This window comes from Sparus aurata, chromosome 16 (assembly GCF_900880675.1).
Source record: "Sparus aurata chromosome 16, fSpaAur1.1, whole genome shotgun sequence".
Taxonomy (NCBI): Eukaryota; Metazoa; Chordata; class Actinopteri; order Spariformes; family Sparidae; genus Sparus; species Sparus aurata.
Window position 1 is genome coordinate 16168380 of NC_044202.1, and position 12185 is coordinate 16180564.

Here is a 12185-nt window from a genome sequence, read left to right on the forward strand (position 1 = left end):
AGGAGACACAATGACTAGACAGAGAATTAACTAGAGACTGGACTTGAAAACAAACTAAACTAACAAGGGGGACGAGGTGCAGGTGGAGCGAGGCGGAGAAACGCGGGCGAGAGGGTAAACACTAGGAACAGGGAAGAGGAGCTGATAGGATAGAAAGAACACTTGGAACAGGAGACAGGGGAGCAGAGGGTCTCGTAAAACAACCCAGAAACCACATTCAACACAAATAGAATAAAAATGAAATGACATGACTATGACAGAGATTAAGGGCTGGGGTAGACAGTGGAATGAAGGGGGGAAATGCCAGGCTTATACTAGCAGTCTATATCCAGGGAGTCAGATGATGATTGTAGATATATGATGAGTCAATATCCTGGGGATAATGTGCAGTTTTTAATATACAACATCCCACAGGCATCTGCGGAGTTGAGAGTTCACCTCCTAGTTTGATGAGCGACTGTAATTAAATCATACATTTGGCATTATTCTGCCGGAGTGAGCATTCAAACTAGAAAAAAAAGAAAAGGAAAGAAACATTCTCCCAAAGGCTTAAATGAGAACCGAGCATCCCGAGCAGCATCCTCCGTGTTTTTTTACAAGAACAGAAGGGGGCTTTTAAAGTGATGGCGTTTCAGGTGACGTTCTTGAAATTACTGCTGCACAGACGGCCAACGGAGTCCTCCCCGGCTTTATATGTCGTGTGTGGATTTGTGGGGGGTGCGCAGTTCACAGTTCAGGGGCCTAACACTCCCCTGGCAGCCCTGTAGAGAGTTATGGCCCATTAGACAGAACCTGTAATCAATACACACCCCTTCATCCCAAAACCCATCATTAACATAGATGTCGGACAGCTCGCTCTCCGTTTGTCTCCCCAAACCAGGAGTGCCGCTTTCTCCGGCTCCAGCTGGTGTGTCTGTTTGTAGGTTGCAATTGGGTCCTGTTTTTGGCCTCCTGCGCCACATGTTTTTCTAATTGCTACCATAGACTAAAGTGTGGTGAGAATGAGGTACTACTCAGCGTCTGGTCCCTAGACGTCTTTCCTGTAGGACTTCTCCTCTGTTTATTTGTACGTCTTTGTTCGCGAGCCGCCGTAATACGGAAATAATAAAGACAGTAGACCAAACTTGGTATTCTTCAATAACACATGTTTGCCTGTCTTTCTTCAATGTCTTAATTTCAGGAAGAGCTGTTTTCTCTTACGGACACATGAGCCCTTTTACACATGTAGCACACATGAGATTCAAAAATAGATTAGAAAAGACCCTGTCCACCTGGCATCAGACATAGCTGAGGCGCTGGAGCCATACAATCAAAATGAATGAACAAAGCCTCTGCTCTTCTTCACGATTTAAGGCTTTGTCCTACAGTGTTGCTTTATCTGTCCTTAATGCCTGCACACTGCCTCGCCTCTATGTGTTTCTGTTTCTCTAGCTTCTTTCTGTTTCTCTTGTTTCTTTTTTTTTATTAAGTAGACCTACAGTTAATAGAGGTTGCATCACAATCGGTGCATTTACAGGAGGGATGTTATCCCAGAGTGTCTCTCTCTCTGTCTGCAGAGCCTGTGTGACTGACAGTAGATGGGAGCGGAAGAGCGAGGGCTGATAGTCACCTAGTTAATCGGATTGTTCTTGGAGATGGATTGAATGAATAAAAGAAGCCTATAACATGCTTAAATGAGTAGCCAAATATAGCTGGGAGGACCGCCCAAGTAAACTGCATGTGTGGGAAACACTGAGTACTACATACTACATTTCAGCGTATACAATTTCAATATATAGGTGAGCAGAAAAGAGTAAGAAGCAGCTACACTGACGTAAAAGTCATTGCCCACTGGTTTAACGCCAGTGCTAACTGGTGTGGACATTTGGGTTCATATACAGCTCCCAGCAATGTCTGGACACTTTCAGGGTAGCAGTACATGTGTGACAGGGGATAAAGACATACGTGGGCCAGCAGATCTCTCAGCAGCAAGTTTAAAAAGCAGGCCTTGGTTTGATTGACGCTTACAATGCAACACTAACAACAACCACCCCTCTCCCTCAGTCACACACACGCTCAGCGAGGCCGCAGCATTGTTAGGGCAGCCCGTAGCCAACCATATATCATAGCACCCTCCTGCTTAAAGACCATATGGAAGTTGTTGTTGGGATGTGATCCCCCTGGAGGATGGGGTTTGTGGCTTCTTGGTGAACACCACGTCTCACAGAGTCAGCTTTACAAGTTGGAGGGGCGCACGCCCCCAGATCCAGATATCCTCCACAGAGCGCCCCGGCATGTGGCTCATTAGCTAGGAGCTGAATGTGGGAGTTTGAGGAGTGCGGTGGAGGCTCGGTATAGCGTGGCTAAAAGTAATGTACACAGTGTCATGGGTCAGCTGTAGGTTAGCTAAATCCTCCCACAGAGCTGAGGTGGGTTAGGAGAACGAGAAGCCCCAACTACTGTATCAGACCGAAAAACCCACACACTGATTGAAAAATGTGCATCTATGACAGAGGCACCTTAATCTGGTGAAATATTACCCTTGTACGATTTACCACAAAGTGAAAATAAAGGATCAGTCAAACATCGTCAGCGTCTCGCACCCTCCTGGTCCTCATTAGAACAAAAGAGAAGTTTTGATTCAGAAGTTTAGAGTTACGGTAACAGCAGCTCGGTCGCAGACGGGAAAAAGTTAGTGTTTGGCAAGCATTAAATGATAGCACTTGCACTGGCAACCATGTGGAAATCACATGTTGTAAAGAGATTAACACGCACTTGAAATGATTAGCATCGAGAGGCAATTATATTAACTGCTCAATAGACCAATTCTTACTTCTTCAGTGGAGAGTGAGTCCGGATGAGAGAAGAATTTTCAGGCCCGTCTCTCCCAGCTAACTCCAACAATCTCAAACACTTGACCTATTTCATGAGATCTGTCAGGTTCTGCAGCGACTCCTAAAGAGAGACTCCTGCTGTCATCACAGGAGGTTTACCAGACACAGGAGTTTAACACTTGTCTGCGATGTCCTGTGCAGTTTGGTTCGAAGCCGAAGAAATGATTACAACCTATCCGAAAGGCATGTTTTCAGGCAAAGCTCTAGCCTCTTCACAATCCCTGCAACCAAGTGCATGAACTGTGTTTACACACAAGCTACCTACGCTGTCAACACTTTTTTTTCACGAACTTACCGTCAGTGAGTCAGAAAGTAAATATTTCTTTTTGCCCGTTTAAAGATTGTTTTTATTTATTAAGGGTTTTTCAAATAACAGGAAGGAAGAAAGTTAATCGTCATGTTTAATCCTATCCGCCATGTTCTCAAACCCGCCCACGCCCTGCGACGCCACCCGCCTTAAACTCCTATTTTTAGTGCCTGATTGGTACTGTGCTTGTCCAACAGTACCAATCAGGCACAACTCTCAACATAGATGAGAAGGAAAATGAGATGGCTCACTCCTTTGCTACCTCCATCATTATGTTTCATACTTTTTCGGGCAGGTGAGTTGCTAGATTTATTTCCCCGTCGTGGTATCTTACTTGCAGCAACCCTTATTGTTGAGCCCTGCCTTTATCACTATAAAAGACTCAGTAATTAATCACTCCCAACTGGTCAAGCTCTGGTCAGTGGCCTTCTGCTTCAAACTATGACGCTGTTGGTAACACTCCAGCATCAGCTCTGCACGGCAGTGTTCTGGGTTCAAGTACAAGTGGAATACACAATGACTGATCAGACTTTCAAAATAAAGTCTGCGGACAAACATTTTACATTTTATGTGAAGAGCTTTGGACTGTTAATGTTGTGAAATGGTTGCGGTGTTGTTCAGGCACCAAAACTACTTGGTTAGGTGAAAAGGAAAACTAACTTGGGTTACATAAGTATGTAAATTCAGTCAACTCACACATTTTGGTTATGCACGAGACTCATACTCAGGTCCTCTGAGTGCAAGCCCTGTGTTTGACCTACCCAGCCACCGTAATCTCCTCCTAATGTGGACTTTTGTCACTCTTAATAGCGCAATGCAACAAAGGCGCCTCCAGAAATAGAGGGGTACCTTCAGTGTCAAGCATTGGGCCACTGATCAGGCCGCTGTATTTGACACGTTGGGAGAGAATGAGCTCTTCCTAATGCCATTTTATCTGTCATTCTTATTTCCCAACTTCCTGTCTCTCAGTTACAGGGTTTGAAAGGGCCTTTAGTCAAGGCCTTTGACAAATTCTGCTAAATTCTAATCTCCGGAGCAGCTCCCAGCCTCTAAATCTCATAATGGCACGTAATGGGCTCAGCCTGTAGAGTCCTTGAAAGATTATTGCGATTATGCTCTCATTATCAATATTATTTTCAAAAAAAAAAAAAGTCATCTTACCTCTGGTGGCACTGTTGACCCGCGTAAAGATTTATTTACATGTTTAAATTATGTCGGATATTGGTTTCAAATTGCCCCGAGCTCAATGAAGGGACTGTAAAGATTTGATGGGTTGTGTTACTTAGCGTCAGGGAGAGGGGAAGGTGAATCTCTGGTGGAGTGTAATGGACTGGAAATGAGCTCTAGGTTGGAAATGAAAGTCCAGTGCGGGGAGGGGGGGCTGGGGGACGAGAATGGCAGTGTTCCCCAGATATACAAGCAAACGCAAACCTGAGTTTATAACCGGTAACTGTAACCCTCTAGAGAAATCAAGAGCGCTGCTTACCTCAATAAAGACCGCAGGGTTACTTTAATATACGTACAGAATTACTAAGTGATCGCCTTAAATCCAACCGAGGGCTTTGACAAGAAATAACTTCGATTTATAGCCTATATTATTAGAAAAGCGATCGTTTAACCCCCAGGTAAATGCTATTTGTAGAGTGATGGATACCTACATTAACTAAGGCCTCCAGGCACTGCTGTGGAGATGTTACTCAATAAAAACCTCCTTAAACTGTTCTTATGTGGCTTAAGTTTGAGGAAGGGAAAGGAGATACGTCAGACCCACTAAAATAAGAAGTCGACGAGAAGCCCAGAGAAAATGCTTCAGTATTAATTATGTGTTTTATAACTGATTCGCCTGAATCAGCATGTTTGTTTGCAAGGGTTCAAAGCTGCCAACAACAGTCTAATCGTCTCCTCTTTTCAGATGACTGGATCTGGACACAATCTCCCAAAACTTGGCTGGTCTGTCTTACTCATAATTAAGGCTGAAGTGGCAATGCCAGGAATGTTTGCCATTTCTCCTCTTTTATTTCCGATGGATTCCCATTTTATTATTACTCTCGCAAAGTAATAATTGCCGCACATATTTGTGAAATGGATGGAATGCGAGGCAATTAGTTTTAATGATGTGCAAGACAAATCTGCATGACAGCAATTACCGCGACAATGTGTTCAACAGCCCAGAGGCAGGGCCCAGAGACAACACAGACAGGCAGCGACAGTGTGCGGCGCGGCCACGCAACAGGCTTCATGTGGGGCACATGTCGGGCCTGGAGTCGCTGACCTGTCCTCGCTATTGTCGGCGCAGGCGACATGTTTGTCTGGTGTCACTTCTGCGGGCCGAAAAAACGGGCCACACGTCACACGATCGCGCGCATATCCCATCGTAAGCCAGCCGTGAACCTTCCTTTTATTGGCTTATTTTTCTGCCCCGTGCTGTTTCTCATTTCAATTCAGACGGTTTATTTGAAGAATGCAGTTTCACACATTACCGAGTTCTCCCCCTGCAGCGTAATGTCACTGGAATCTGTGGCCCATTTGATCCACCGCTTCATCCCCAAACTTGAGGTTAAACAGACTCCGGACAAGGCGGTGGCACCCAGCCAGCCACTACTTTAGTTTGATGATGTATTTAACTCCTTGCCAAACAGAGCTCAGGCGATTCCTATTTTATCCCATGATGGAAAATTCGGATCACATACCAAGTTATACAAATCCACAACCGCATTTCTCTAAATGTGTATGCTTCATCAAAAAGAAGGGGGCTACATTTTCCTCAGGGCAGTTAAAAGGAAATGCTTGAATGAATGAGTTGGTTTAAATAAAATTTGCTCCACCGAAAGCAGAAGAGAGTGTCTGACATTTAATCCCCCCCAATTTGTTAGTTTTTCTCGTCATACCACAGGCTAACGACGCCTAATGCAGTGGTCATTCAATTAACGTGATCCGAGGGAACTGAAAAACAGAGCCTGATTTGGCTTTCTTTGTGGGAACATGTCTGTGGAAACGCAGTCGCCACTCAGCGCTGTCATGTTTCCCTCTGTCTCTAAAGTTTTGAGCCACACGTCATCGGGAACAGCATTTTTTTCGGGGGTCCAGCGTGCTTTCGCTCAAGACTAAAACAAACATGAAGTGGCCCCGGAGTCTGCGCGGGATCGCAATAACAGGAAGCGTGCAGCAGGTAGAGCGCTGTTCGCACCCAGTGGGGCCCTCTTCAACTGCCAGCACTCCTCATTGCCAAGAGCTGTGGCAGCGTTCCTGCCTGCGATCTGTCGGTGTCCACAGCATCTGTGTCAATAGCATTCCATAGCCCTGTTGACAGAGCGCCGCTGTTTGCTTTAGCCACCACAGACCAGTGGCCTGATTTACTGTTTGAGGACAATGCCATAAATCCCCAAGTGCCGTCTACTACATACATTTGTGTCACAAGATCGAGGGCCCGTTTACTCGAAATCGTGCGCCACCGGTCTTCTAGTGCGTCAAGCATCTGGAGTGGACCGGGAGGATTTGGGGGTGGGCCGGTCGAGTGACACAGATTATTTTTCCATGACCATGAAATGACCTCACCGCTGCGTATTTGCAGACTGTTGATAAATAGTATGCGCTCATTGGTCTTAAAGTACACTAAGCCCCTTCAGATTTGGTTTGTTTTTCAAATGAAAGATGCAGCTCTGCAGGCCATTTCTTTGATGAAGTGTCAGCTATTTGCAGTTGGCCTTCCGTAACCAGTTTTTCCCATTCGCTCATTTTTTTTTAATGACCTCTTACTTTTATTAGCTTTTTAAGCTGCCTATGTTACAGTGAAAGCTCACACTGGATTCTAGATCAGTGACCGGGGATATATTTAGGAAATCACTCCATTTGGAAATGCCGCCGGCACTAAACTGAGCCATGGAACCCAGAGTATAAGCTTTACCTCACTGAGAAATTGGATAAGGATTTCGTGTAAGTGATCATATACGTTTAGACTAAACAGGGCAGTTAAAGACTCAAGAGAAATTGAACATGACAGCCCCTCCAGGCTTTCTCCTGAAGGAAAAAGGACAGAAAGATTTGAGAAGTGAAACTAATGGCCCCTTGATTGAATCAATTTAAAGTGAGCCCCGGTGTTGAGATCAGGGAAAGTCATTTCTGCTACTGCTTCTTCATACGAGGGGGGCACATGCTCTAACATGACCTGCTGAAAAGTTGATCTCCATCTGTGCTCTCTCTTCAGCTGACTGCCAGCCCCCCTGCCAGAACCGTGGCTCCTGCAGCAGGCCCCAGACCTGCGTGTGTCGCTCAGGCTTCCAGGGGCCCCGCTGTGAGGAGCTGGCCCCGGAGCAGGTGTACATCCGAGACGGAGGCGGCCTGAGGCGCGTGCAACCCGGGACCAACCCTTTCCAGAGGGACCAACCACGGAGAAGGCCCTCGGAGAGGCAGGCCATTGACACCACCAGGGTCCAGACCCCGCGACCTGCGACCACCAGGCAGCCTGTCCACACTGTGTAAGTGATGCAGCTGTGCTCCCCTACCTCTGCTTATTATAGCCTGAAAGAGCCTCAGCTCTGCCAAATAAGGATTGGTCAAAAAATAACATTTTACGAGACGTCTCCATCAACTTTAAATTATGGCGGGTCATCAGAAAGTGGTGACATGCTCCGGGTACCACTTGAAGGGCAGGGACACGCTAGCACATGTCAGTCACAACAGCTTCTTTCTATTTTCTCAGTTATGTGCCACTTACTCCCATCTGGCATTTGTTGTCATGATTGTACATTATTTAATTCCATAAAGTTGAACTGATGAGGGTTAAATGGCTCTCAGATCTAAGTTTCAGCATATATAATGAAGCCTTGTCTTCCACACAGTCTTATTTTGAAAGGGTTGCTCTTGCAAACATTTTTTTTAAGGATTTGGTGAATGCATGTTGATATACAGCATTTTGGTGGTTTTGGTCCGGTGCCTTTTTCACTGAGTCACATCTGTTCTAGCCACCATTACTGTCATGCGGGACAGCTTGCAGGAAACAAATCGGTACACTTCATATTGGAAATTATTTAAGCGCACTTGAACAAGCAGTAGCTCATTGCCCTCGACGTTCAACGCTGGTTGTGTTTATCGCTGCAATAAATCAAACCAGACGAATGGGTTCACATGTTAAATCTCTAATACACTCTAAGTAAAACAAATGCTGAGTGAAGCAAGTGTGTGTTTGCTGCCGTTCGCCGACATGCTAGAAAAACGTTTTAAAGTAATTCACGCAAAAATGTAGGAAAATAGAACAAGATTTACCAGACAGAAGTATTAACCCGTGCTATTTGCTATGAAAATAGAGCAGGGAGATGATATTTTCTTTAGGCTTTGACCATTTCAGGTTTGGGTTTTTGATTTATTGGAATAACTGTGACTCTAACGTATCCAGCTAATAATTGCTCAGACGAAGGCCTCTTCCAGTGCATTCAGCAAATTCTCCACAGACTGCTAATCAGACAGGCCTAATAGTTTCTTGGCCTGAACATCTGACTGTTTAGGTTCCAATCTTGTTGGAAATTACTTTATGACTTGATTAATCACTTTACCATGACTAGAACCATATCCATGATCAAGGACGCTGAAAGGGAGTAATTGTTTCCGGGAATATTTTGATGGACCATTATTGCTTACAGGTTCAGACTTATCTTGTCAAATTGTGCTCCACTTTGGACTCAGTCCCAGTGCGTTTCTAATCCAATCACACTCACCAAGTACCATAATTTGTTTGGGCAATGAGGTCATCATTCACTTTTTAGCCTAGTTTGTCATCTGGGTAATTTCACTTCACCAAACCACTTAAACATTCTCAATCACAGCTGACATTTATGGTGCCCCGCTTGCAAATTGTGAAGGCCTCGTGTCATTTTGCGCTTTCGCTGGTGTTGTGGAATTATGCTGGCTGAGCCGTCCGCATGTTTGTGGTAGCTCAATGAAAATCTACTGGATGTTTTGGCAGATGGTTCATAAAAGAGTTTTAATGCATCCTCCTTCCTAAAACGATTATCTCGGAGTCATCGTAAATCTTCTAATCAATACAAGGCCTCTGATGACTGCACAGTTGCCATGCATATGTTTTCTTTGTTCTTGACTCACTGGACATTTTTGCGCCCTGAGTCACAGACCTGGGACAAATAGAACTGCAGGTTCAACATCATAAGAGGCAGACAGTGTTTCTGAGTCACAAATAATCCCACTATGACTGTGTCCACTTTTTTATATTCCTGCTAAGGCTGACTAAGAGCTTGCGAGAGGTGCTGCTAAGTTCAAGATGAGCCATTTCCCCTGACTGGAGTGCAAAAATTCCCAAGCATGCAGCTCAGACTAATCCAATTATTATTTGAAACCAACAAGATTTTTTGTGAAATTCGCAGGACACAATAAACACTTCTGCCAAAATTGCCAAATGTCTTCACTTAAACATTAGTCAAAGAATTATTTGGATACTTGACTCTTTCGTCGGTGCTTCCAGGAAGCTATTTGGGCGCTTGTGTAATTCACATTTAAAACTCAGCCCCCGTAAACTGCCGCAAATGTTCGGCATTCTCTCGGCCCAGAATGATCTTGGAGGGGTGGAACAGCGTTCCCTCCGGAGAAGTGGTGGATGCAAGTCTTGGTTTCATATATCAGCCTGAGGTTCCACTGTTTGCAAAGCCAGGAAAGCACGAGCAATGTGAGGTCACAGAGAGTGAGAGTCAGATAGAGAGACAACACCAGTGCCAAGGCTCAATTAAGCAGTAAGAAGAGGAACAGGGAGGACAGACCCCCGGGCTCAGATGAATGGTGTCGGCCTCGCCCCCACTTATATTGAGGGGGCAAAGGTCACCCAGTTCACGCAGCACCCAGCCAGTCTCCTTTCATTTGTCCCCTACTAGAGAAGGTGTGAGGTACGTTATATGTCTTTCTTGGAGCGGCCTCGGCTTGTTATATCAGCGGCACCCTGTCACTGACCCGGCCTGTCAAGTGGCGCCAAGAACAAGAAATAGTGTAGAGAAGGAATGAGACAGACAAGGAGGGAGAGAACAAAAACAATGATAATGATAAGAGGAAAAAAAATCAATTAGAGAGCGAGAAGGAGAATGTAATCTGTTCAGCATTAAAAGGTAAAGTGAGTGTTCGGGAAATGGGCTGAAATCAGTTGAACTTGTGCTTTCCAGACCTGCTGCTTGGCCTCATGTCTCAACGTCCAGTCGGCTCTGATTCACAGCTGTGAAACCCCACTGAGTGCACGTGTCAGCAGGCAGCAGACAGGGAAAGTGTAGTGTCTGTGGTTGATTTTAAGAGGTTTGTCAACAAGTCTGTGCAGACGACGCTTAACTCAATTTCCACCATGCCACAGCACCTCAACCTAGTGTGGCTAGACGCCGGCTTTTTCTGATTGGACGCAATCGCGATTCTGTGGTCTGGTTATTCTTTCGGAGGGTAAGTGTTTTGACTGAACTACTCACTCAATAACCAAAAGAGGATTTCAGCATTTTCCTGCCCACAAGTAAGGATTGCTGTGTTAACATTTAAAGGGTAACTCCACCAATTTTACACATTAAAGTGTACTTACATGCGTTGGGTAGTATGAGTGCACATGTGGGAAAAAGTAGTAAAAATCCTTTGTGGCTCCAGTGGAAGCTGCATTCAATCGGATAAATTGTCTCCAGAGATGTCCCTAAGTGGCTGAGTTGCTTTGTGGGCAAACGTAGTCCACTGGCCTGTCATCTCACTCCCGTCACATGATCAAAACTGAAACTGCAAAACCAGAGATATATCCTTTCTCACTCCACGAATAACTCTTCCCTTTCAAAACCTGATGATTACCCATGATGCAGTTTAGCATTCAGTGAGAGTGACGTCACTGGAGGCAATTTATCCGATTAAATGCAGCTTCCCCTGGAGCCACAAAAGGATTTTTACTACTTTTTTTCCACATGTGCTACCCAAGACATATGAGAACATTTTATTGTGTAAAATTGGTGGAGTTACCCTTTAAATGTCAACACAGAAATCCTGACTTGAGGGCAGGAAAATGCTGAAACCTGTTTTTGGTTATTGAGTGAACAGTTTAGTCAAAACACTTACCCTCCAACAGAGTAACCAAACAGCACAGTAGAACTTGCAAGTACTATGAACACATTTTATGGCATAATATTGGTGGAATTACCCTTTAAGTCAAGTAGATCTCAACTCTTTAACATCCACAGAAATTATTTGGTGAGACACATTCATTATGTCATTTTAAGCTCTTGTGGTCTTGTAGTAGTCATATTTTGGGCAGTTACCCAAAAGAATTCAGCATTCTTAAGCATTTAAAGCAATAATATGTAGAATTTGGGCATTCTGTGTGATTTGGCGCCCTCCACAGTTTCTGGGTGCAAAACCACTGTTGTAAATACAAATCCCAGGCGAAGTAAACATGTGTGTAACGGTGTGATCCTACCCTCTCACTAAAGTTATATAGTGCAGAAACAAGTGATGGGGGGACGGAGTGGCTGCGACAGACACTCCGTCCTACTGCTCCTGTTCCATCAACATGATTTTATAGCTGTTATTTTAAGGTAAAAATGTTACATAATGTTGCTTTAAAGTACCTCACCAAAATGTGGAAACAGCCCTTCAAAACATTAAGATGCTCTTTGTTTTGTCCTAGCAAATCTCAAGAATGATTTCTCCGTCCCTATTGGCCGGATCCATGGTGACAAATTTGTCCATCCCAAAAAAAAAAAAAAGCCTAACTCAGCTGGAATTTCTCTCATGTTGTCAGTCCTGTGTGACCACAGCTGCCTTCTGAAATGTTATTTTAAAGGATAAACTGTTTTGTGAATAGTCCTACTGAATTAATCCAGCACATTAGGAGTGACAGCCCAGTTGGGATGGACAAAACATATGAGGGGATTTTGGGGCATGGGAATACGACTGCTCTACTCCCTCTTCTTGTATTTCTGTCTCAACCTCTTCCTCCTCCTTTCTGACCATTTCAACTGCGTCCCGAAAGCCCCAGCTGCCCCCTCTCTGTT

The 12185-nt window shown here is 44.7% G+C and overlaps 1 protein-coding gene across 1 annotated transcript in view; it reads left to right on the forward strand.

Moving 5' to 3' along the window:
- Positions 1–12185, forward strand: part of LOC115566259 (latent-transforming growth factor beta-binding protein 2) — an 88283-nt gene that overhangs the window by 9139 nt on the left and 66959 nt on the right. The window contains exon 3 of the mRNA XM_030392059.1: positions 7385–7655. Coding sequence (XP_030247919.1) covers positions 7385–7655 — 271 coding nt within the window. The remainder of the gene's footprint in view (positions 1–7384; positions 7656–12185) is intronic.